At 58.3% G+C, this 21,797-nt stretch overlaps 7 protein-coding genes across 7 annotated transcripts; 5 read left to right on the forward strand and 2 right to left on the reverse strand.

Annotated features, from left to right (window-relative positions):
• The first annotated feature begins 34 nt into the window (after positions 1-34).
• On the forward strand, positions 35-4,243 carry MYCTH_2304799 (uncharacterized protein). The gene is made up of 4 exons (XM_003663147.1): positions 35-248; positions 326-3,152; positions 3,205-3,646; positions 3,766-4,243. Exons 1-4 carry the CDS (start codon positions 211-213, stop codon positions 4,056-4,058), a joined length of 3,600 nt encoding a protein of 1,199 aa, XP_003663195.1. The 5' UTR covers positions 35-210; the 3' UTR covers positions 4,059-4,243.
• Positions 4,244-4,850: 607 nt separating this feature from the next.
• On the forward strand, positions 4,851-7,112 carry MYCTH_2304802 (uncharacterized protein). The gene is made up of 4 exons (XM_003663148.1): positions 4,851-4,976; positions 5,068-6,426; positions 6,539-6,820; positions 6,906-7,112. The coding sequence occupies exons 1-3, from the start codon at positions 4,953-4,955 to the stop codon at positions 6,689-6,691; spliced, it is 1,536 nt and encodes a 511-aa protein (XP_003663196.1). The 5' UTR covers positions 4,851-4,952; the 3' UTR covers positions 6,692-6,820; positions 6,906-7,112.
• On the forward strand, positions 7,113-11,261 carry MYCTH_2304806 (uncharacterized protein). Its single transcript, XM_003663149.1, has 2 exons — positions 7,113-7,779; positions 7,839-11,261. The coding sequence occupies exon 2, from the start codon at positions 9,827-9,829 to the stop codon at positions 11,090-11,092; it is 1,266 nt and encodes a 421-aa protein (XP_003663197.1). The 5' UTR covers positions 7,113-7,779; positions 7,839-9,826; the 3' UTR covers positions 11,093-11,261.
• Positions 11,262-11,787: 526 nt separating this feature from the next.
• On the forward strand, positions 11,788-14,166 carry MYCTH_2304808 (uncharacterized protein). The gene is made up of 3 exons (XM_003663150.1): positions 11,788-13,261; positions 13,390-13,741; positions 13,886-14,166. The coding sequence occupies exons 1-3, from the start codon at positions 12,086-12,088 to the stop codon at positions 13,957-13,959; spliced, it is 1,602 nt and encodes a 533-aa protein (XP_003663198.1). The 5' UTR covers positions 11,788-12,085; the 3' UTR covers positions 13,960-14,166.
• A 1,022-nt stretch (positions 14,167-15,188) lies between these two features.
• MYCTH_2304811 (uncharacterized protein) lies at positions 15,189-16,766 on the reverse strand. The gene is made up of 2 exons (XM_003663151.1): positions 16,518-16,766; positions 15,189-16,330 (listed from the first exon to the last, which is right to left on the reverse strand). Exons 1-2 carry the CDS (start codon positions 16,525-16,527, stop codon positions 15,312-15,314), a joined length of 1,029 nt encoding a protein of 342 aa, XP_003663199.1. The 5' UTR covers positions 16,528-16,766; the 3' UTR covers positions 15,189-15,311.
• Positions 16,767-16,971: 205 nt separating this feature from the next.
• MYCTH_2304814 (uncharacterized protein) lies at positions 16,972-19,393 on the forward strand. The gene is made up of 5 exons (XM_003663152.1): positions 16,972-17,144; positions 17,343-18,735; positions 18,835-19,008; positions 19,082-19,128; positions 19,221-19,393. Exons 1-4 carry the CDS (start codon positions 17,086-17,088, stop codon positions 19,097-19,099), a joined length of 1,644 nt encoding a protein of 547 aa, XP_003663200.1. The 5' UTR covers positions 16,972-17,085; the 3' UTR covers positions 19,100-19,128; positions 19,221-19,393.
• Positions 19,394-20,263: 870 nt separating this feature from the next.
• MYCTH_2110320 (uncharacterized protein) lies at positions 20,264-21,797 on the reverse strand (the record flags this gene model as incomplete). Its single annotated transcript, XM_003663153.1, has 6 exons — positions 20,264-20,272; positions 20,306-20,434; positions 20,639-20,758; positions 20,833-20,927; positions 21,465-21,613; positions 21,745-21,797. The coding sequence occupies 6 exons, from the start codon at positions 21,795-21,797 to the stop codon at positions 20,264-20,266; spliced, it is 555 nt and encodes a 184-aa protein (XP_003663201.1).

Here is a 21,797-nt window from a genome sequence, read left to right on the forward strand (position 1 = left end):
CGCGTTGTTGCGGGACCCCTCCTCCAGCCGTTGTCAAGCCGCGAATTTGTCGCTCGACAGCGATTTGGAGAATGCGACAGCAGAACTGCCCACCGTCTCCATTCCGACGCCTGCCACGATTTTGATGCCCGCACGAGCCGAATAGTCTGAGTCGCAATTTTCTGCTGGGAATTTTGACTCGGCTGTCGAGTCGACAGCACCGGCACAAACATGCACATCAAGCAAATCATCATCCAGGGCTTCAAAAGGTGCGCGAGACATTCGGGACGCGCCTCTGAAAATCATCATGGAGTCGCTGACCCCCAACCCCTGTCACCCGATACAGTTACAAGGACCAGACTGTCATAGAGCCCTTCTCCCCCGGCACCAATGTCATTGTTGGGCGCAACGGTTCCGGCAAGAGTAATTTCTTCGCCGCGATCCGGTTCGTGCTCAGCGATGCCTACACCAACATGAGCCGCGAGGAGCGGCAGGCTCTCCTTCACGAGGGCTCGGGCTCCGCGGTCATGTCTGCTTACGTTGAGATCATTTTCGACAACCGCGACAAGCGGTTCAGCGAACCCGGCGACGAGGTCGTGATCCGCCGCACGATTGGTCCGAAGAAGGACGAATACTCGGTCGACAGGAAGGTCCAGACCCGCGCCGACGTGCTCAAGATTCTCGAAACTGCCGGGTTTGCCAAGGAGAACCCCTTCTACATCGTGCCCCAGGGTCGCATCGCGGCGATAACCAACATGAAGGAATCCGAGAGGCTCAACCTGCTGAAGGAAATTGCCGGAACCAACACCTACGACGATCGGAGGATACAGTCACTTAAAATCATGGCTGAGACCAACAGCAAGCGCGAGAAGATCGACGAGACCCTGGCATACATCGAGGAGCGCCTGAGAGAGCTGGAGGAAGAGAAGGACGAGCTGCGCGACTTCCAGGAGAAGGACAGGGAGCGCAGGTGTCTGGAGTACGCGCACTGGCACCGCCTGCAGGCGACCAACGCCGAAACCCTGGAGCAGCTGGAAGAGGCGAGGCAGGGAGGTGCTGGTGTCTCGACCAAGGACCGCATGCAACTCCAGAAAACAGAGAGGGAGATCAGCGCCCTGGATCAGCAAGCGCACGAACTCAGGCAAACCCTGGAATTGCTTGCCATGGAGCGGCGACAGCTTGACGAAGACCGCAGAGATGCGGCTCGGGCCCGTGCAAAGGCCGAATTGAAGACGAAGAACCTGGACGAGAGTAGGCACGCGCGGGAACAGGCGCAACAAAAGCAAGAGGCAGAGTTACAGGAAGTGAGGCGGAAAATCAAGGCTGTCGAGGCGGACATTGCGCAGATAACGCCCGAGTACGAGGAGAGGAAGGCCGAGGAAGCCCGGATCAGGCTGCGACGGGACGAGGCGGTAGCGGGCAAGAATCGCTTGCTCACCAAGCAAACGCGCAGTTCTCAATTCAAGACGAAGGCAGAGCGCGATAACTACCTCAGGCAGGAGATCAACGATGCCACCACGTCCCTGGGCGTGCAAAAGGCCAATGCGTTGGACGCGGCGGAGCAGGTGAAGTCGGTCGAGGCGTCTATCGCGCAGCTCGAGAAGGCCATCCAGGACATTCGCCAAAACATCGAGGGTTACGGCGGGAACCGAATGACGCTCGCCGAGAAGCTGACCAAGGCTCAGGAGACCCGGGAGCAGCTGCACGAAGAGCGGAAGAGGCTCCGCCGCGAGGAGGACAAGCTTGGCTCGCTGCTCGCCAACACGCGGGCGGAGAGGGATCAGGCCGAGTCCGCGCTCTCGCACTCGATGGACTCGGCGACAGCCAAGGGTCTAGCAACGATAAGGCGGCTGAAGCGGGAGAGGGATATCCCGGGGGCCTATGGAACGCTGGCGGAGTTGATGAGTGTGCCGGTCGAGGCATACAAGTTGCCAGTTGAGCAAGTGGCGGGGAACAGTCTCTTTCATTACGTCGTCGACAACGACAAGACGGCGACCATGCTCTCCGACCATCTTTACAAGACCTACGGCGGGCGATTGACCTTCATGCCTCTGGAGCAGTTAAGGCCGAGGCAGGTCAAGATGCCCAGGGCATCGGACGCGCAACCTCTGATCAGCAAGATTGAGTATGACCCACAGTTCGAGAAAGCCTTCCAGCAGGTCTTTGGCCGCACCATTGTCTGCCCAAACCTGTCGGTTGCGTCCCAATATGCCCGATCACACGGGCTGGACGCGATCACGCCAGAAGGTGACACCACCAACAAGAGGGGCGCGATGACGGGAGGTTATGTGGATGCCAGGAGGTCACGCCTCGACGCGGTTCGGCGAGTTAGTCAATTGCGCGACTTGTATGAGCAGCAACTGGCGGACATGGACAGGATCCGGAAGGAGATCGAAATCATCGATCAAAAGGTGACGAGTGCGAGCGGCGAGGAGCACAAACTCGAACAGCAGATGCGCCAGTTCGAGATGGGCTTTGAGCCGCTCAAGACGGAGCTACGGACCAAGAATGCCCAGCTGGAGCGCGAGCGAGCCCACCTTGAGGCGGCTCTGGAACGGCGGGCACAGGTGGAAAGGAACCTCAAAGAGCTGGACGACTCCATCTCGATGTACCAGGCCGAGCTTTCCCAGGACTTCAAGAAAGCCCTGTCGGCAGCCGAGGAGCGGCAACTGGAGGAATTCACCGCCGAAGTGCATCGACTCCAGCGGGAGCTGAAGGAAGTCAGCAAGAAGCGCTTCGACCTTGAAGGCCGCAAGAAGCTCCTCGAGACCGAGTTGCAGAGCCATCTCCGGCCGCAGGAGGATCAACTCCGGAGCCAAGCCTTCGAGAACTCGACGGTGGGCGGCAGCGAAAGCTACCAGGATGCCCAGAGGGAGCTCAAGAGGGCGCAGCGAGCCATGGCTGAGATTGAGCAACAGCTTGGTGAGAACGAGCAAAAGACGGAGAAGGTGAGCGGCGAACTCGCCAAGCTGGAAACTCAGAGGTCAGAAAAGGAGCAGGAGCTGCAGGAGCTGCAGAAGCGGATCGATCAGCACCAGAAGAAGATGGAGAAGAACATCCAGACTAGGGCCCGCCTCGTCAGCCAGGCTGCCGAGTACGCCAAGAATATCCGGGATCTGGGGATCCTGCCGGAGGAGGCGTTTGGCAAGTACGAGAAGATGAAGCCGGAGCAGGTACGTGACGCGGCCGCAGAGCCAAGGCTCGGATGCGCTGACAAGAAGTTAGATTGAATCGAGGCTGCGGAAGGTCAACGAAGCGCTCAAGAAGTACAAGCACATCAACAAGAAGGCGTTTGATCAGTACAACAGCTTCACCGCCCAGCGAGATCAGCTCTTGAAGCGGCGCAAGGAGCTCGATACATCTCAAAAGTCAATCGAGGCGCTGATCGAGCATCTCGACCAGGAAAAGGACGAGGCGATCGAGCGGACTTTCAAACAGGTCTCGCGGGAGTTCGCCACCATTTTCGAAAAGCTGGTCCCCGCCGGCCACGGCCGTCTCGTGATCCAGCGCAAGGCGGATCGCGGGAAACAAAGGGGAAACGCTGAGGACTCAGAGGAGGAGACGACGGGCGTGGAGAGTTACACGGGCGTGGGCATTTCGGTCTCGTTCAACTCCAAGGTCATGGACGAGCAGCAGAAGATCCAGCAGCTCAGCGGCGGGCAGAAGAGTAAGCCCGTTCTTCCCCCCCCCCCCCCCCCCAAAAAAAAAAAAAACCACCCTTCCCCTTTCCAGACAAAACGGCTGGCTCGACGATTACGGGTTGCTAACAAGACGATACGCACCTAGGTCTTTGTGCTCTCTGCCTCATCTTCGCCCTGCAGGCAGCCGAGTCGAGTCCCTTTGTCATCTTTGACGAGGTTGACGCCAACTTGGACGCACAGTACCGGACGGCGGTGGCCAGCCTGCTGATGGAGATCTCGCGGGAGCAGAAGACGCAGTTCATCTGCACGACGTTCCGCCCGGAGATCGTCCACGTTGCGGACAAGTGCTACGGTGTCACGTTCCACAACAAGACGAGCACCATCGACTGTGTGCCGACAGAGGAGGCGCTAAACTTTGTCGAGGGCCAGAAGAAGTGAAGGGGTGGCGGCGGGGCGTTGCCAATCACTTGTTCAGGGGTTGTGTCATGTGTACACGTTGCGGTTCTGGGAAGCATGCCTTTTAACTACGGAGTCTGAGTGAATGGATGGATGGTCGTTGTCGAAGGTAGACGTTGAGGCTATTGAACCCTCTTTTTTTCTCACTGGAAAGGGGGATTAACCAAAGGTTTCGTTTTTCTTCTTTTTCTTCTTCTTTATCTTTATTTTATTTTATTTTTTTTCGGTCTGCATCAACAGGAGCTCGACTTGTTTCTCTCATGTTTTGGCGCGGCTAGTTGCTTTTTTGAATGATGTATACCTAACGTTAGCTTTTGCGCTTGTGGCATTACCTAGAATGCGTCCCGAGCGGTTCGGACTACGCAATGTTGGTGTTTTACCTTTGCGGGTTTATATAAGTGAAATGAATCAGGTAATGAGGTATTGGAGGGTTACCTTAATGCATACATATCCGTACCTTGCTCGTGTACTACCCCATATTGTAGCACAGAGACTCAGTATATACTGTTCGGGCGTACTCCGTACAGTACGGATTACATACATGACCGATCACACGATGGTGGTTTCTGCCTTGGGGATTCCCCCCTGAAGCTCGGGCTCGGTGGTCAGAGCCGAAGCTCTGCTGTGCCCCACTTCGATTGCTATACGATTCTAGAAGTTACCCCTCCATTCACCGGGTTGTGTGTGGTCGCGATAACAAAAGACGGGGACTTGACGGCAAGGCTCAAACCAACCAACAACATCTCGTGTAACTCCGCGTCACTTTTTGCCCTTTGGACGATTCCATCACCGAAGTCAGATCCCACCCCGCAGACAACCGAGTACAATAATTCCAATAATTCCCGCATCGCGGTCATACCGCAGAGAGAGAGCACGATGCCGGTCGATTATAGCAAATGGGTGCGCAGAGCCTCGTTTTCTCCTCACGCCGTGTGACGAGGGAGGAGGGAGGAGGGGTAAAGCGCTCCAGCTAACATGTCGTCTTCTGTAGGATGCGCTCGAGCTTAGCGATGACTCGGACATCGAGGTGCATCCCAATGTCGACAAGCGGTCCTTCATCCGCGCGAAGCAGCACCAGATCCACATGGAGCGCCAGCAGCGCAAGCGCCAGATCGAGACGCTCAAGTATGAGCGGATCATCAACGACACTCTGATGAGGCGGATCCAGGGGCTTATCGACCGCCTGAAAGCCCATGCGTCCGAGGCAAAGTCGGGAAACCCGGGAGAGGTGGCCTTCCGGGCCGTCATGGAGTCGGCGGCCGGGCTGGACCCCAAGGACGACCAGCCGCCCCCGCGCCCGGAGGGCGTCCACGAGGCCGAGGAGCCGCAGCCGACGTATACCAAGATGATGGCCACCCTCCTGGATCAGGTCAACAAGACGCTGGACGAGAAGAAGGTCGGACAGGATGGCCGATACGACGCCATGGTGGCCGAGATCGAGGAACACCTCAGGAAGGTCAACAACCTGCAGGAGGAGCTGATCAAGAAGCTCACCGACCTGGAGAAGCAAGAGAAGAGCAAGATCACCAGCGAGGACATCCACACGGGCTTCGACAGCTCCTTCATCAACAAGAAACCCTCCTCCACCTCCGGCGGCTCGGGGGCTGGCAAGGGCTCCTCCTCCCAGGTCGAACTCCTCAACCCGAACTACGCCGACGCCACCTCCCTCCCCGCCGGGTCCGGGTCCGGGTCCGGCTCCGGCTCCAAATCGGGCGGCGGCGGCGACGACGACGATGAGGTCAGCGCCTCCCCGCTGGCGCGCCAGTTTGCCCAGATCAAGGCCAGCTCGTACCGCGACTCGCACGCCTTCCTCAACGAGCACCCGGAGATCCTGACGGAGAAGGAGACGGACGGGCTGCTCGTCATGGCCTTTGACGCGCAGCTCGAGAACCGGTCCGACTTCGCGCGCAACTGCGTGCACCAGGCGCTCCTGCTGCAGTACTGCCGCGCCCTCGGGCGCGACGGCGTCGCCCTCTTCTTCAAGCGCATCACCACGCCCGGCCACCAGGCCCAGGAGGTGTTCTACAAGGACGTGCAGGACACGTACACGCGCATCCGCAACCGCACGCGCGAGATCCTCGCGCAGCGGGCCAAGGACGAGGCCGAGGGCAAGCAGCAAGGCGTCGAGCAGATCCAGCTGCACGCCGTCGAGCCGGGCACCGTCATCAACATCCGCATCCCCGAGGAGAACAGCGAGGACGAGGAGACGAGGAAGGGGAGGGCCATCTTTGACGGCTTCCCGGAGGATATGAAGAGAGCGCTGCAGACGGGCAAGCTGGAGGAGGTGAACAAGGTCTTGGGAGAGATGAAGGTTGAGGAGGCCGAGGAGATAGTCGGCAAGTTGGGCGAGGTGAGTTTGATTTTTTTTTTTTTCGTTTTCTTGTTCCTTGTTTTTTTTCGCATCGCCACCCACTCTCTCCCTCCCTTTCATTCGTGAAACGAGAAGCTAACTGTTGGACCAGGCTGGCATCCTGAGCCTCGAGGAGGAGATCATCGACGCGACCACCGAGGATGGCAAGGACAAGCTGAAGAAGCTGGAGGAGAGCAAGAAACTTGAGGAGAGCAAGAAGGCGGAAGAGAACAGCGAAGCCCAGTTTGCTGACGACCCGGAGTAAGGATTCAATGGCGTTTATCGGAGTTTCAACATGCATCTTGTCTCTGTCGTCAATACCATCGGTCATTGATTCATCCTGCGGGTTATCCAAGGCGTGCAGCTCTGTTTTGATTCCCTGTCTTGATACTTTGTGAGTTCCAATCTCGAACCTTCCCTCCCTCCTTTCAACGCACCCGAAAGACCCCTAATTTTTCCCGTCGTTCATTCGCTTCAAGTTAGCTACCTCTCTCATCTCCGTGCCCTCCAGTCGAAGGAGGTCTGGCAATGGATGGGCTCACCAGAGCAAAGACCGAGGACCTCCGCCAGATTCCGCCAGACCACGTTCCCAACTGCCTCCCAGCCATTCCTTCTCTCTCCTTGCTGTTGTGTGCTCAAAGCAAGACCGTCTATGCTACAAGCTCAGGACCAAACTTACACTTCATTTAGCGACTCGTCCAGAGTCCCAGCTTCATTTCTACTCTCGGACATCTAGGCTCATACCGCGAGCACTTCTTCGTCTTCCCCACCACCGCATTACACATTCCACTTCTTTCGAGAGCCATTGCCGTTTTGTTAATATACTTCGCCCTCTTTATTCTTTTTTCCCCCCTTCTTTTCTGTTTCCTTCTAGCTATACGTTCTTTCCATCCTCTTCATCCGCATCACTTAACTATCCTCCGCTCCTGGCAACTACTTCCGCCTACAGATACCCCATGGCTACAACACCCAGCTTGCAAGATGCCTTGTCACATGGGGTATTGGGCGTTAAACAGCCGATCATACACGCGACTCGACACCACTCGGAGTCTTTCGCACCAGACCAAGACCAGAGCATGCATCCACCAGGGCAGATGGTGACCGACCTTGCTCTCACCCAGGGCTTGGGTTCTGCAGTGGTCACAGCTGACGCGAAATCTCATCCAGAGTCTACTTCTTCGGAAGCCGTCTCGGAGACCGTTCGACACTCACCGAAGAAAGGCGTTGTCACTGGTGCTGACGCAACAGAAGAAGCTAAGGAGCCAGCCGCAGGGGTCGCCGCCGCTCCGGACACGGCGGAGAGCGAAGCTAGCAGGACCGAGGCAGCAGCCAACGGCTTCTCAACCACTCCTGGTTCGTGACTTTTGATGAGATATGAGCGAGAGGGGCCCTGCCATTGACCTAATCGACAGATACCGCGACGGAAACACCATGCTCAAGAAATAGTCCTGCTATCCTCCCTACCAATGGCGGAGGAGCCGACGAAGAGGAAGAAGACGACCTCGTCGCGGCCATCCGCGACCGCAAGAAGAAGGCTTCTCACACAGGCCAAGACGCCGCCAAACCGCTGCCGTCGGGTCCGCCGGGGAGATCCGCAGACGGCACCACACACACCAATGGCGAAGGCTCTCAGCGAGAGCTCTCGATTCTCGACGGCTCGGTAAACAATGTCTTGGTAACCCGGCTTGGTCTAAAGAGACCGGCCAGTGTCGTTGGAAGCAGTTTCCTCGGCAGCTACGACTACGCGGGGCGGAGGCAAGAGGCAAGGCAAATCACCGGAGCCAGAACTAGCCATGCCCCTCTCGGCGAATCCAGGGAGACCACGTCTAGAGTCTCGCGCAAAAGACCCTCTCCAGAGGTAATAGACCTCACCAGTATCTCTGACAACGAAGAAGAAGCCCCCGATCTTTTCTCGCACCGCGGGGCCAAGAAACACCGGCTGGACAAGCATGGTCGGGAGAGACAGCGTACACCAGAGCACGGAGAGTCCCAAGCTTTTGATGATGTTAAGAGAGCCGAAAAGCGCTCTTGGGAGAAGAGGAAGAAGAGAGATAAAGAGTACTCGCGGCGCAGGCGGCGCCCGGACCGGCGGGAGGGGCGAGAGAGGACGAAGCAATGGGGCCAGCAAGGTGTGGGGGAAGAAGAGGCTTGGTTAGAAATCATCCGCGGCATCCAGCAGGTGTCTGGTCAACCGCCTCCCCGAGAACACCTCGGGGAACCTAGCCGCCAATCAAACCTCCGTAGTGCTCAGCCGACCAACGAACTACAGCACGGCCAGCAGCCGAGACGACAGCCTCGCCAGGATGCCTGCCAGTCCGGTATGCGCCCAGACCAGGGATCCCGTACCGTACCGCAGCCCAGTCAGGGGGTTCAACATCAGATAAGCGTCCCAAGTCCAGCCACGCGCCCTCCGAGTCAGGGGTTGCTCCAGGAGTCGAGTTCGCCGCTTGGTCTCGAACTAAGTCTTCGGCCGGGGAGCAGTCCCAACCAGGCACAGCTGCATAATCAAAGGATCATAGACGCCATCAAGAATCGTCGGCCTGGGACTGCGGGCGACAACGAGAGCACAAGGCTTCAAGATGATTCGCTAGGTCGGAAACCCGCGGTGAGCGATGGTCCTCTATCCACAACCACTTACCCAGAGGATGATGCTGCGCTCTTCCAGACGCTAGCGGCCAAGGTGCCTGAAAAACGGACCGCCCAGTTCGTGACGGGCCTGCCAAACGGCGACGTGCGTCTTGGCCGGAATAGCCTCCAAAGGGTGGGTCGAGGAGCCGGGCTTCCAGGGGCACAACGGCAAGCAGGCAGTCTTTCGCGGCGGGCGCCTCCCGAATCAGCCCTCAGTCGCCGGCTAACCCAGCGCCCAAACCTTCTCCTGCCACCGGACGGCAAAAGTAGCCGTCAGGCCAGTCGGCTTCCCCAGTGCCGAAATATCTTTCAGCCCAGGCAGCCCCAACAACCGTCCCGTTCCGCCGCTCGGCCGTGTACCGAGATCTCCACAGACCAGGACATCGTCTCGCCACCGCCGCCGGCTGCCTCCTCTCGCGTTCCGTCGGCTGTCTCGCAGCCCCAGAACGCCGGCTACCACCCGCTGCTGCCCCCGAGCCGCGCTCGTGAACGACAGCAGCAGCAGCAGCAGCAAGTGACGGCGCCCACTTTTCACTACGAGCCCGGTGCCCACCCCGCGCGGCCGCCGCGTGAGACGGTCCCGGCCGCCGAAGCCCTGGGGCCAGACAGGACGGTGGTCCAGTACGTCGTCTATCGCACCCCACGCTTTAACCCTCCGGCCAACCTACGGAAGAGGGGGACAACTGGAGGAACAAGGGGGGGAGGAAGAGACCCAGGCGGGGAGGAAGAAGAAGAGGAGGAGGAGGAGGAGGAGGAGGACAATGATGAGGAGATGCTCCGAAGGCTGCGGCAGCGCAGGGCGGTGCGGTGCAGCGAGCACTGCTCGGTGCAGGCGGCCAACGCGCAGGCCGCGGGACGGCTCGACCGCCCCCGCAAGGGCGTCGTCGGCAAGAGCTGGGCCATGGTCCGCTCCTCTTTCTCCTTCTCTTCCTCCTCCCCCTCCTCCTCCTCCTCCTCATCATCATCTCCACCTTTCTCCACCGCTAATTCTGTGGCTGCTGCTGCGCCAGGTTCGGGCCTTGTCCCACCGGAGCAAGCGGCGGGAGGGGCAGGAGAAGAAAGAGACGAAGGGGTGCTCCTGTACGAAGGGCGCGTGAGCTACGCCAGCGGGGAGGTGCAGTTTTTCTGGGTGGGCGAGGAGGTCCGCGACATCGGCGGCGGCGGCGGCTTGACGGGCGGGCTCGGGCGGGTGCGTGTGGACCGGGAGGCGGCGGCCGTGTATGCGCGGAAGCGGTTCGACGTCTGGTCGAGGGTGGTGTATCTCGGGAAGAGGGGGGAGGAGCAGGCGGGGTCGGGCCAGAGGCAGGGGCAAGGGCACGGGCACGGGCAAGGACAGGGGCAGAAGCTTGTTTTCGAGTGTGCTGGCAATGAGGATGGTGAAGGAGGTGGTGAAAAGGCGAGTGGGACGTCCGCTGGAGGGAATAATATGGAGGGTACGGAGAAGGAAGGGGAAAGGGGGAGCGTGGCGGACGCGGCTACTGCTGGCAATGACGACGACGATAACGACAACAACAACACCGAGCCCGACCGTGCCCGCCGCTCCTCTAGCGTCTCGAGCACGGCGACCGTCACCTTCACCCCCTACGCAACCCCGCTGGACCTCGTCGAGATGGAGACCCGCCTTGAGGGGAGCTACACAATGCTGCACCTAGCCAACCGGGCGGCGCTGGCCGCCTTCCTGGAGCTCGCCCGGCCGCGGAACCGGGGGATCGACGACCATCACCACTACCAGCACTCGGTCCGGCCCGAGATGGCGGCACGCTTCAAGGAACACGGTCTCGGAACGCCCGGGTGCGCCAGCACGGCCGAGCTCGTGTTCGAACCGCCCGCATGGCGGCCCTTTCGGTGGGGATTCCTGAAGCTAGTGGTGGAGGTGGTGCAGAGCGAGCTTCGCGGGCCGGTAGACATCGGGGACATGGTCGTCGAGGGGGACGTGAACGCGCGCGAGCCAGGGGTGGCCGGCGAGGTCGACGCTCCAGCGGTGGCGTGCCAGGTAGAGGAGGAGTCGGAGGAAGGGAAAGGCAGCGAAGAAGAATGACGGCGGTCATATACCTACCACCTAGGCAAACATGGGTAGATCAAGGGCGGGTATAGATTCAGGAACGGTCCATGTGTTGAATGATATATCGGGCTAAGTGAAATCGGACAGCCAACACCTTGTATATAGCTTATTCGAGACAAGACAAGAAAAAGAACAAAAAGTAGGGAATACAAAAGAATGATAAAACGTTGAGAAAAGCGGGGGGGGGGGGGGGGGAAGGAGTAACGAAGGGTCTGGCTAATATTGGTTGTCGAGCTCAATTCCTCTCGCTCTCTGCTCCTTCTTCTCGGGAGCAAGAGCGACAGCAGCGCTGGATTCAGGGGCAACGCGTTGAATGCCCGAGGGTAAACAAGAAGATTGAACCGGAAACGGCCAGGTAAATGAGTAGTTAACTAATCGGGGGAAGCGCAATTGTGACGGGACGCATTCATTCAGAGCATCGCAGGCAGCGAAGGCAAGATTCAGTGTACCGAAGTACTCTGACCAAGGCAACAACAAGGAAAATGGCAGCCCTGCAGTCATTTGTTCCTGGGGTCCAGAGGCGTGTGGGGCCGGTCTGTGAGAAGACGGCCCAGCCCAGCGAGGATTGGCGCCCATCCCCGCAGGTGGGGTCGCTCGAAATTGGAACCTTCCGCTGCATCTGTGCGTGTTGAGAGCGGCCCAGACGTCATCGAGCAGCCAACCGAACGGGTGAAAATGGAGAGCGCCGATGGATGAATCCTCGATTGCTTCTTAGGGTAGCCCACCAATTCAACCCGGAAAGTGTGCGGCAGCGAGCCCGACGACGGAGTGCAGACGCACAAACACCTCGACGACCGATACAACTGCCAGCGCTTTTTACTTAGCGTACAATCCAAATGGCATGGTAACACAGCGTTGTTGGTTTGACATAACGTACCGAGTACCGTCGGTCCCTTGCGTCTGCCACCATTACCACCAACAACCAGCAGCACAAGCCGTTTCACCTCCCCCACTCCTTGGCTCTCCGCAATGGCCGAAACGTCTTCGGCATCCGAGAGCACGCCGCTCCTCCCGTCCGATGCGTCGTCTCCCGAGTCCCTCCGGCCATCTAAGCCCCCGCGAACCGTCACTTTCAATCCAAACCCCGTCAGCAAGACCATCGAGCCAGAAGCTGCCTACCAACATGCCCGATCGTCGCAATCACGGCGCCCGTTCGCGTCTCCTGCGAGCCCCTCCGCTATCAGCGTCGGCGGCTTGGGCGGTGGTCCGCCCATGCTCTCGGCCCTGAACAACAAACTCCTCCGTCGCAATAGCCACGGCGGCGTCCCTGGCGGCCACTCCGGCGGCCACTCCGTCAGCTTGCCGCTGGTTGCCACCGCCGGCGCCGGGATGCCCAAGATCGGCCCGCAGCGCAGCACCAAGAACGCCCAGAAGCTCAAACTCCTGCCGAACCCGGAGCTGGAAGCCGACGTTGACGACGAGATCGGCCGTGATGTCTACTCGCAATACACCCGCATCAAGGACCCTTCGGCCCGCCGCGATGCTGCCCGTCTCGGCAAGGCCGACCGCGACCGGCTACCGCGTGTCACCGCCTACTGCACCGCCAACCGATACCAGATGGACGGCCTGCAGCGCTTCCTCAAGGGGAGAGGGAAGACGAGAGGGGCGAACCCCAAGCTGATCGACGAGTGCATCTACACGCCCTACAGCTACAGCTCCAAGCAGGTACAGACGGCGCGCCAGGAGAGCCTGGCCGAGACGCGCTCCAGCCCGGGACGGAGACACTCGACCGGAAACCTCCTCGAAGGTCTCGCCGAGTCTAGCCGCCCGGCCCTTGGCAACGGTCTTTCCGAGGGCCGAGAAACCACCGGCGACGTCCTTGACCAGCAGATCTCTGGCGATGGCCTGGACAGCGAGGTTCTCGACTTCGACATCAACGTGCACACGCCCGAGGTGTTCCTCTTCGAGTACGGCGTGGTAGTAATATGGGGCATGTCGGCCGCCCAGGAGCAGCGCTTCCTTAAGGAGATATCCAAGTTCGAGGTCGAGAAGCTCGGTCCGGACGACGTCGAGACGGAAAAGTTCAACTTTTACTACACCCACGAGTACCAGGCCCGCATCTACAACGACTTCATCGCCCTGCGCGACAAGAACAACTACATGACCAAGCTGGCCATTTCCCACGCCCTGGCCCAGAGCGTAAAGGTGAGATTTCTCTTCCTGGACTAGATAACCCCCATTGCTGCTGCTACCTTGAAGAGGATATATACTCCCTCTCCTCAGATAATCGTAGAGGAAGAGAATGAAATTAATTCGTCTTGTTCGGTTCCTAGACGTCTCTCTTCGAGGAGCTCATAGCCTCCACCATCGACGAGTGCAAAAACATACCGGCGCAGCTCGCCCTGACGGGCAAGATCGCCCTCTCGCGCGCCGAGATCAACATGCAGATCGGCGAGCTCTTCATCCTGCGCATCAGCATCCACCTCAACGGCTCCGTCCTCGACACACCGGAGCTCTTCTGGGTCGAACCCCAGCTCGAGCCCGTCTACCAGGCCGTCCGGAGCTACCTCGAGATGGACCAGCGCGTCGGCCTGCTGACGGAGCGCCTCGACGTCATCGCTGATCTGCTGGCCGTCCTCAAGGAGCAGCTCAGTCATGGGCACGGCGAGAAACTGGAGTGGATTGGTATGTTTTCTGCTCTCGTCTTTCTTTCCTTCTTCTTCTTCTTTTCTTCTCTTGTCTTGTAATTTTTCAGCCTGTTCCTTCCCTCGCGAGAATGGAGAGAAGCAAAAACTGCGGTACTGACCTGACCGTAATTACCTTTTCCAGTCATTGTTCTCATCGCTGCCGAGATTGTCGTCGCCATCGTAAATATCATAGTCGATTTATGGGTGGGCGTCTGACACGTTAATCCTTAACGCTGGCTTCTTCTCGGTTCTGAGGGCGGGTGAGGTCCATCCCACCCACCGATCTTTGTCTTCCAAATGCTGGTGCGGACAACCTTTTTGGAGTTTGGGGAAGGTATAGGCTGGCGTTCTGGTTCGGGAGAGTTCTAGTCGTTTGAGTTTGGTCCGACCTTAGAAGGGGGAATCACCTCGCGAGGAGCCGCGTAGGCCTGTCTGCGAGCGTAGAGTCTCTGTACTACTATTTGTATGTGTAATGTACAAGCACGGATATTTTTGGATTGCGGGTTAGAGAAGGAGCTTCAGTAATGAAGGGCTGTATCCGGGGTGAATATGGGACAATAGATGCCAGAGCTAGCTCTCTCTCTGTTCACTCAAGGAGCGCTGCTTGATCAACCTGGAAAATTGGGCATATGGCAATTTCTTTTTTTTTTTTTCTTTTTTTTTGGAAGAATTTTCGGGTGACGCAGAGAAATCACCTTCGGTTCGGGATCATCCGTACTCTTGTAATACCAAAGATCAAGCAAATTCATCAAGCATACCCCCCGCCCCTTCTGGAAAGCAAAGTTGACGAGTACAAATACCCAGAACATGTCGATTCAATCTTGGGGGAAGAGCCCCAGCCGTCCCATGAAGAAGCAAGTCAGAAAGAAAGGGGGGGGAAAAGCGCCAGTACATTAGCCATCTTACGTGACCACGTCTTGACCCCCCTGTGTACAGTCCCAAATCCACCCTAGCAGGATCGATCCGACATCAAAAACAATCAGGCGACGACACAACCCCCTCGAACAAACCTAGGCGCGCCCGGGGAGGGAAAAAAAAAGATGATGAAATCAGAGACAGAAACGGTTTGCATTAATCATCTGCCGCCTCCACGGCCGGACTAATTAATAGCGCCAGCCACCGCCCGGATGAAAAGGTCCGCGGAATCCCGTCGACCCCCAGTCGCCGCCACCGCTGCCGAACCCGGAACGTTCAGCCGGCTCGCGAGTCCCCGGCTCTCGTGCATCGTGTTCAGCACGGGAGGCGTACGCGTAGGGAAAGCCTTGGCGAGGAGGAGGAGGAGGGAACGAGCCGGGGTCCGGGTAGGTTGGGTAGCCCTCTGAGCCCCGGGCCCGAGGGAAGCTACCGGGCCGATGTTGGTGGTAGAGAGATATGGCGTAGCCCGCGTAACCGTGCTGCCAACGGGGAGGCCCCCGGTGATCCGAATAAGGGCCCCTCAACGCCTGCCCGTGTCCTGCCCCTCTATGACTCCCAGCATGGCCGGCCCACCCCCCGTACCCCTGAATCTGACGGGCGGACTCTGGAGGGCCCTGCTGCTCACGCGCAGCGTGGTGATAGCCCCAGTAACGCTACTCCTCGGGTTTCTCGCCCTGTGTCTCCTGATCCGTGTCATAATTCGTCATCTCGACGTCCTCCTGCTCCTGTTGCTGCTTCTCTTGCTGCTGTTGCTGTCGCGGTGACGACGACGACGACTGCTTCTGGGACGCTTCCTCCTCCTTCGCCCCGGCCGCCGGCCGGTCCGGTTCTGTCGACTCGGCCTTGTCGTTGCTGCTCTCCTGCGCCTTGGCGCTGGCAGCTTCGGATCCCTCCTTCGCCTTGGCGTCGTCGTCGTACGCGTCCTTCTGCTTCTTGTACTCGGCCATCTGGTGATCGGCACGCGCCCGGTACTCCTCGCGCTGGCTGTCGGATAGTTCCTTCCAGCCGCTGGAGAGCATCTCCTCCACGTCGTCGCCCGGCTTGGCCTTCTCTTGGAGGGACGGGCGGTTCTCATCGCAGTACAGGTCAAACGCGGAGCCGGGCATCTTGGGCGCGCCCTTGTGCGCACCGTTGGTCTTGCTTCCCTCGCCCTGCCGCGCGGTGGAGAGGGCGTCCAACTTGGGTGACTGGAGTAGGCGGTTCTGGCTGATGAAGGTCGTCGAGCCGGGTGTGGCGGCGTTTACCGAGGTGGCAGCATCGAGGTTGGCGGGAAACGCGGAGGGCTTGCGGTGGCCGCGCTTGATGCGCAACGGCTTGTCCTTGGGCTGTGATGGCGGAGAGGGTATGGCGTCAATGATTGTTGTCCGCGCGGGAGGGGAATGTGTTTGACCGTGGCCAGCGTCCCGGTTGTCCGGCAGGGAACTTACCGTCGGCGGAGGGCTGGGGCTACCGTCTGAATCCTCTACGTTCGTGCTCGTCCGCCTGGCCAGCTGTTCGAGCAGGAAGGCCCGTTCGAGCCGCATCTTCTCGACCTGCCGCTTGAGGCGCGCGAGACGCAACCTGGCAGCGTCATTGGCCTCTTCCACCTCGTTCGTTCGCTGCTTCAGCTGGATGCACTTTCGGCGGTAGGCTTCCTCCACCGAGGGTGGGAGCGCAGGCGGGACCGACGAAGCTGCGGAGAGAGGTACGGTCAGCGGGTTATTATTCATTGGCAAACATTGCGATCCACATGACGAAACAAATGTCAGAAATGGATTGTGGAAGCAGCCCCATCAATGACTTCCGAAAGGAAGTAAGTTTGATTTTTTTGATTTTTTTTTTTTTTTTGGCCAAGAGAGCATTGCTGGCTTCGAACATACCAGGCGCCATGTTTGTCTTGGAAGCGTTCTCTGGAGTAGCGGTTATACCGAAAACCGATCGGTCTGCAAATGGAGCGGGTATCGAGGGAGAGGCTACAAGTAAGTTGGCGTGCGGAAATTGGCTTGATTCAGAGGTGTGTCGCGAGATAAAAACAAAAAGAAAAAAAGGAAATGGATGGAAATTGCGCTCGGCGTTCGTTCAAACTCTCGCGTTGGGAGTCGCGAGTTCGTTCCGGAGAAACACTTGGATGGCGCTGCGCGCAACAAGGCTGACAACGCCCCAAGACCGGGCCACTGCTGGCCTTCCTTGCGCTGAACAGAGAGGAACAGGGGGGGAGGGGGCCGCCTGAATGCGGGTCCGGTCCTCCCACTCATTGGATCCCGGTAGGTTCTGCGGGGCCAAAAGGCTGCAGCGGGTTGACTTCGATTTGCTTCACCAACTTTTTTTATGGACCTGCTCCAGAGTGGGCAGCAGCGGGAAGCTCGAGTTAGCAGGTTGACTTTGGTGAGACGGTGACACTTCCGCCAAACCAGCCCCCACGAGTTGCCTCCAAAACCACCCGCCATCATGTCGCTGAATATTCCCAACGCGCCAAAGGCCGGCTTATTCAAGCAGGGCTACAATAAGTAAGTGATTTCTTTTTGCTTGCTGCTTTTGGACCCGAAGCAGCCCCTCAACTCCCTCTCTACCCCGCCATAACTCTCTCTCCCCAAGCAGCTCCGACGGGGGTGACTGGTCGCCTTTCTGCGCCGACAGCAACTCGTAGTAGACTGGTGATTCACGCTGACCATTTGCTCCCTTTCTCGCTCCCGCCCCGTCTTTAGCTACGATTCCGAAGATGGAGCTGTCCTCCGCAACATTGACGCCTGCCGGGCCATCTCGTCGACGGTCCAGACGTCGCTGGGCCCCTACGGCCGCAACAAGATTGTCATCAACCACCTGCAGAAGATGATCCTCACCTCGGATGCCGCCACCATTTTGCGCGAGCTCGATGTCGTACACCCCGCCGCCAAGCTGCTCGTCATGGCCAGCCAGCAGCAAGAGTCGGAGATGGGTGACGCCACGAACCTCGTCATTATCCTGGCCGGCGAGCTGCTCAAGAAGGCCGAGGACCTCCTGCGCATGGGCCTCAAGGCGTCCGACATTGTCACCGGCTACGAGCGTGCCCAGAAGATCGCCCTCGATACGCTCGAGGAGCTCGAGATCGACAAGGTGGAGAGCCTGCAGTCGCAGGAGGAGATCAGCAAGGCCATCCGGACCGTCATCGCCAGCAAGCAGAACGGCAGCGAGGAGTTCCTGGCCAACCTCGTCGCCGAGGCCGTCCTGTCGGTCCTGCCCAAGAACCCGGCCAACTTCAACGTCGACAACATCCGCGTCGTCAAGATCATGGGCGGCAGCCTGGACCAGAGCCGCGTCGTCAAGGGCATGGTGTTCCCCAAGGAGCCCAACGGGACGGTCAAGAAGGCTAGGAAGGCCAAGGTCGGCGTCTTCACCTGCCCGATCGACATCTCCCAGACGGAGACCAAGGGCACCGTCCTATTACACAACGCCAAGGAGATGCTCGACTTCACAAAGGGCGAGGAGGAGCGCCTCGAGGCGGTGATCAAGGAGCTGTACGACGTCGGCCTCCGCGTCGTCGTCGCCGGCTCGACCGTCGGCGAGCTGGCCATGCACTACCTCAACCGCTACGGCATCCTGGTCATCAAGATCCTCAGCAAGTTCGAGCTCAGGCGGGTATGCAGGGTGGTGGGCGCCACGCCCCTCGCCCGGCTCGGCGCGCCCATGCCGGACGAGATGGGCACCATCGACGTGGTGGAGACGCAGGAGATTGGCGGTGACCGGGTGACGGTCTTCCGGCAGGAGGACGAGGCCACGAGGACGGCGACGCTCGTCCTCCGCGGCGCCACGCAGAACCACCTGGACGACATTGAGCGGGCCGTCGACGACGGCGTCAACGTCATCAAGGCCATCACCAAGGACCCCCGGCTCGTCCCCGGCGCCGGCGCGACAGAGATTGAGCTCGTCGAGAGGATACAGGCCGTCGGCGAGAAGACGCAGGGCCTGGCGCAGTACTCCATCAAGAAGTACGGCGAGGCGTTTGAGGTAGTGCCGCGGACGTTGGCCGAGAGCGCCGGTCTGGACGCCACCGAGGTCCTCAGCCGGCTATATGCCGCCCACCAGAGGGAGGACGGCTGGTCTACGGGCGTTGACATCGAGGTGTGTTTTATTATTATTATTTATTGTTTGCCTTTTGTTTCGTGCGCCCCAAAACTACTAGCCGCTTGCTTGCTAACTGAGCCCCTCTTCCCACACCAGAACCAGGATAACACGGGCATACTGGACGCCGAGGACGAGGGCATCCTCGACCTTCTCGTCAGCAAGCACTGGGCTATCAAGCTGGCCACCGAGGCCGCCCGCACGGTGCTCTCGGTTGACCAGATCATTGTCGCTCGGCAAGCCGGCGGGCCGAAGCCTCCCGGACCCAACCCGGTAAGTTTGACTGCAAGCCCCCTTTTCTGGCTTGGTCTCCGAGTGAACATTGCTAACCAAGATTGTTTGGCAGAACTGGGATGAGGACTGAGTTTGAGGGATAGGATAGGGGAATAAAGGGTTGTATTTCCCGATTCGGTAGCTGTCTCCAAAAAAAAGGGACAAGCTTGGATCTGGGCCAAAAGCAAGGTTAATGTTAACTGCCTCTCTAGACCTACGCGTCTCATCCTCCTAACCGGTGCAAACCGTCCCATTTGCTCTTCCTTGCCTCGCCTGCGCAACCAACGAGTAAACATCTGCAACCTCCTCTCATGTCAAGCAATAGGGCCCATGATCATCATCATCAATGATCAAGCAACCCTTCCGCCCGGCTGTTCTGCCCCTCATGATTGCTAGTAAGGCTCATTTCAAACATCCGACGGTGATTACCGACCGCAACTATCAACGATGAACATTCGTTCTCTGTGTCCCCTAGCATGAGCACGCCGCTGTTGTTTCCTCTGCTACGGTCATCAACCGTAGGCTGCCATTTCGAGTCATCCCAGCACGTTAGGCACGGCATTGCAGCCTAGCTCCTCGTGTCATCATGGAAAAAAAAAAAAAAACAATTTCAGCTCAACGTCCGGCAACGCCCTTCACTGCCCTTGCTATGTCACAAGTTGATGGGCCGTTTTCGTCAAGGGTGTGTGGTAGGAGCTGCCTTGCCGCTTCAAGGGTACTCAACCCCCCCCCCCCCCCCCGGGGGGCCCTGCGGGAGAACGCCCAGAAAACAAGCCGCCCTCGGAGGGATCTATCGATCTATCTACAGCAACTAGCGGTGTAGAGTACGTCAATGTCAGGATGGTCATCACAATCGGGGGCGTTCCCCTCAACCCCTCAGCGGGAGAAGGTCCGTTCTGGCTCAGCGTGCATGGCTTTTACATACATGTGTAGTTATACATACACACACAGGCACTCGAAGAAGTGTTCTGTACGTGTATGTGACGACAAAGACACCCTGCGGCTGCAGCCTTGTCTGGGATATGGCTATGAGATTACGGGTAACTTATACCCCGGCACACGAAGTGCTTCTGCTGTGATGGCCTACAGGCAGCTTCAACTCCGCGTTTCGGCCTGCGCGGGGGGATGCAGCGGCCGGTTAACCCTCCACCCCCCACCCCTCCTTCTCTCTCTCTCTCTCTCTCTCCGGCTGTCCAGGGTCTCAGCAGCCTGGCTGGACTCGCCTCGTTCGGGAACTGTGGGCTAGGTAGGCTAACTAGCCAGGCTAACGATCGCTACATAGTAGTTATTAACTAACAGCCGACGCTAACTCGCGATAACCATCCCTCTTGACGGGCGTACTAGGGTATCTGATGTTCGGCTCTCTGGGCCCTGGATCCAGCCCCAAACCGGGGGGAGAGAGCGGCTCAGTGTAACCGTACACACACTACAGTAGTGTAGTTGCTGGTCACATATGGATCATATATTGTCGTGTGTATGTATGGATGTATGTACATACATACATACATATTTTATAACATGGTCCGTACCTTACATAGACCGTCACGGTCCCATCGCCTGTCCACAGTTGGCGAGCGGGTGTTTATTTAACCGTGTCTTGCCTGGTGTACGATGAGAGCGGAGATCTTACGATGAAGCCGGCACTTCGCTCGTCCACGCGGGGCACCTGCCCTCGCAGGTCCGTGGAGGGCCATGTCGCGTGTGGCTGCATCTGATCGAGCATCGAGGACGTGGCCTCGTGGAGTCCTGCCTGGCGTGTAATAGTATGTAAATAACTATAACGTTCCTGAAGATCCGGCAGTGATCTTGTATGTATTTCGTAACCTTGTCGTTCCAGTGTTCGTCATGCAGGAGGTAGGTATAGCCGAAACGGGCCCAAAAGCGCGAACTCCGGAAACCATTGTCGGAGTACGGAGTTACTTGAAAACTCACTCCAGGCCTGGTTACACAACAAACCAACTGCCCATCTTGGAACCCAACAGCTCGGGGCACCTTCCCCCCCCCCCCCCTCCCCCGGGCCAGCCCTCCCCGGGGCTTGCCACAAAAGAACTATGGTTCGCCAGTCCCATCTGTTGGGACACGGGCAGGTCGGATATGAAACCGACCTTAACCGACTGCTGTTTTTTTTTTTTTTTTTTTTTGGTCTCGGGACACGAAAACGGGCTTGTTGTACAAGAAAACCCCGCCGGATGAAGGTGAGTGCGCGTGCTGGCCCCCCAACAACCGATAGTTGGTCTTCCGGTGTAGACGGTCAACGGCAACCGAAGGAGACGGTGACAATGACGAGGGAATAGTGTATCGTTTCGGTAGCGGGCTCGGGGAAACGGCAGGGCGCCAGCCGATCCAAATGACGAATCCGACGCTTAACCTATCTTTTAAGATACCCTTCATCACATATAGTTAAATTATTGGACTGTCAAATATATAGCGCACATTGTAATGTTTAGTGTATGTACTGTACAGTACAACAGACGTGTGTGTGGACTGCAGCAACGGGTCTTCTTGGGTGGCATGCTCCCCACCCGAGGATCTGGCGAAAGTCTTGACGTTGGATCTCCCGAGTGCTTGGTAGTTACTGGCCACAAGCAACCCGATCTCTGGAGATCTTGCTTGGGTTTTGGGCTAGTTCACTAGCTTGTGGTTTGTAAGAACATGGGATAACTAGCGTGTTCTGTCGAACCCGGTCTCAGAGAAAATCCTCCGCGTTGATCATGTTTCGTCAGAGCCCCGTCGCACCTTTTCTGTGGCAGAGAAAGAGAGAGAGAGAGAGATTGACACATGCTGTACAT

This window comes from Thermothelomyces thermophilus, chromosome 3, assembly GCF_000226095.1.
Source record: "Thermothelomyces thermophilus ATCC 42464 chromosome 3, complete sequence".
NCBI classification, from domain to species: Eukaryota; Fungi; Ascomycota; class Sordariomycetes; order Sordariales; family Chaetomiaceae; genus Thermothelomyces; species Thermothelomyces thermophilus.

What these genes read in the sequence shown, in the direction of transcription:
- MYCTH_2304814 (XM_003663152.1), top strand. Translation starts at nt 17,086, where the DNA reads ATGTCGCTGAATATTCCCAACGCGCCAAAGGCCGGCTTATTCAAGCAG. An exon ending in TTCAAGCAGGGCTACAATAA is followed by an intron (nt 17,145 to 17,342) that starts GTAAGTGATTTC and finishes CCCCGTCTTTAG; the next exon opens with CTACGATTCCGAAGATGGAG. An exon ending in CTACGGGCGTTGACATCGAG is followed by an intron (nt 18,736 to 18,834) that starts GTGTGTTTTATT and finishes TTCCCACACCAG; the next exon opens with AACCAGGATAACACGGGCAT.
- MYCTH_2304808 (XM_003663150.1), top strand. Translation starts at nt 12,086, where the DNA reads ATGGCCGAAACGTCTTCGGCATCCGAGAGCACGCCGCTCCTCCCGTCC. An exon ending in CCCTGGCCCAGAGCGTAAAG is followed by an intron (nt 13,262 to 13,389) that starts GTGAGATTTCTC and finishes TTCGGTTCCTAG; the next exon opens with ACGTCTCTCTTCGAGGAGCT. An exon ending in CGAGAAACTGGAGTGGATTG is followed by an intron (nt 13,742 to 13,885) that starts GTATGTTTTCTG and finishes TACCTTTTCCAG; the next exon opens with TCATTGTTCTCATCGCTGCC.
- MYCTH_2304806 (XM_003663149.1), top strand. Translation starts at nt 9,827, where the DNA reads ATGCTCCGAAGGCTGCGGCAGCGCAGGGCGGTGCGGTGCAGCGAGCAC.
- MYCTH_2304802 (XM_003663148.1), top strand. Translation starts at nt 4,953, where the DNA reads ATGCCGGTCGATTATAGCAAATGG. An exon ending in CGGTCGATTATAGCAAATGG is followed by an intron (nt 4,977 to 5,067) that starts GTGCGCAGAGCC and finishes CGTCTTCTGTAG; the next exon opens with GATGCGCTCGAGCTTAGCGA. An exon ending in TAGTCGGCAAGTTGGGCGAG is followed by an intron (nt 6,427 to 6,538) that starts GTGAGTTTGATT and finishes CTGTTGGACCAG; the next exon opens with GCTGGCATCCTGAGCCTCGA.
- MYCTH_2304799 (XM_003663147.1), top strand. Translation starts at nt 211, where the DNA reads ATGCACATCAAGCAAATCATCATCCAGGGCTTCAAAAG. An exon ending in AGAAGATGAAGCCGGAGCAG is followed by an intron (nt 3,153 to 3,204) that starts GTACGTGACGCG and finishes ACAAGAAGTTAG; the next exon opens with ATTGAATCGAGGCTGCGGAA. An exon ending in GCTCAGCGGCGGGCAGAAGA is followed by an intron (nt 3,647 to 3,765) that starts GTAAGCCCGTTC and finishes ATACGCACCTAG; the next exon opens with GTCTTTGTGCTCTCTGCCTC.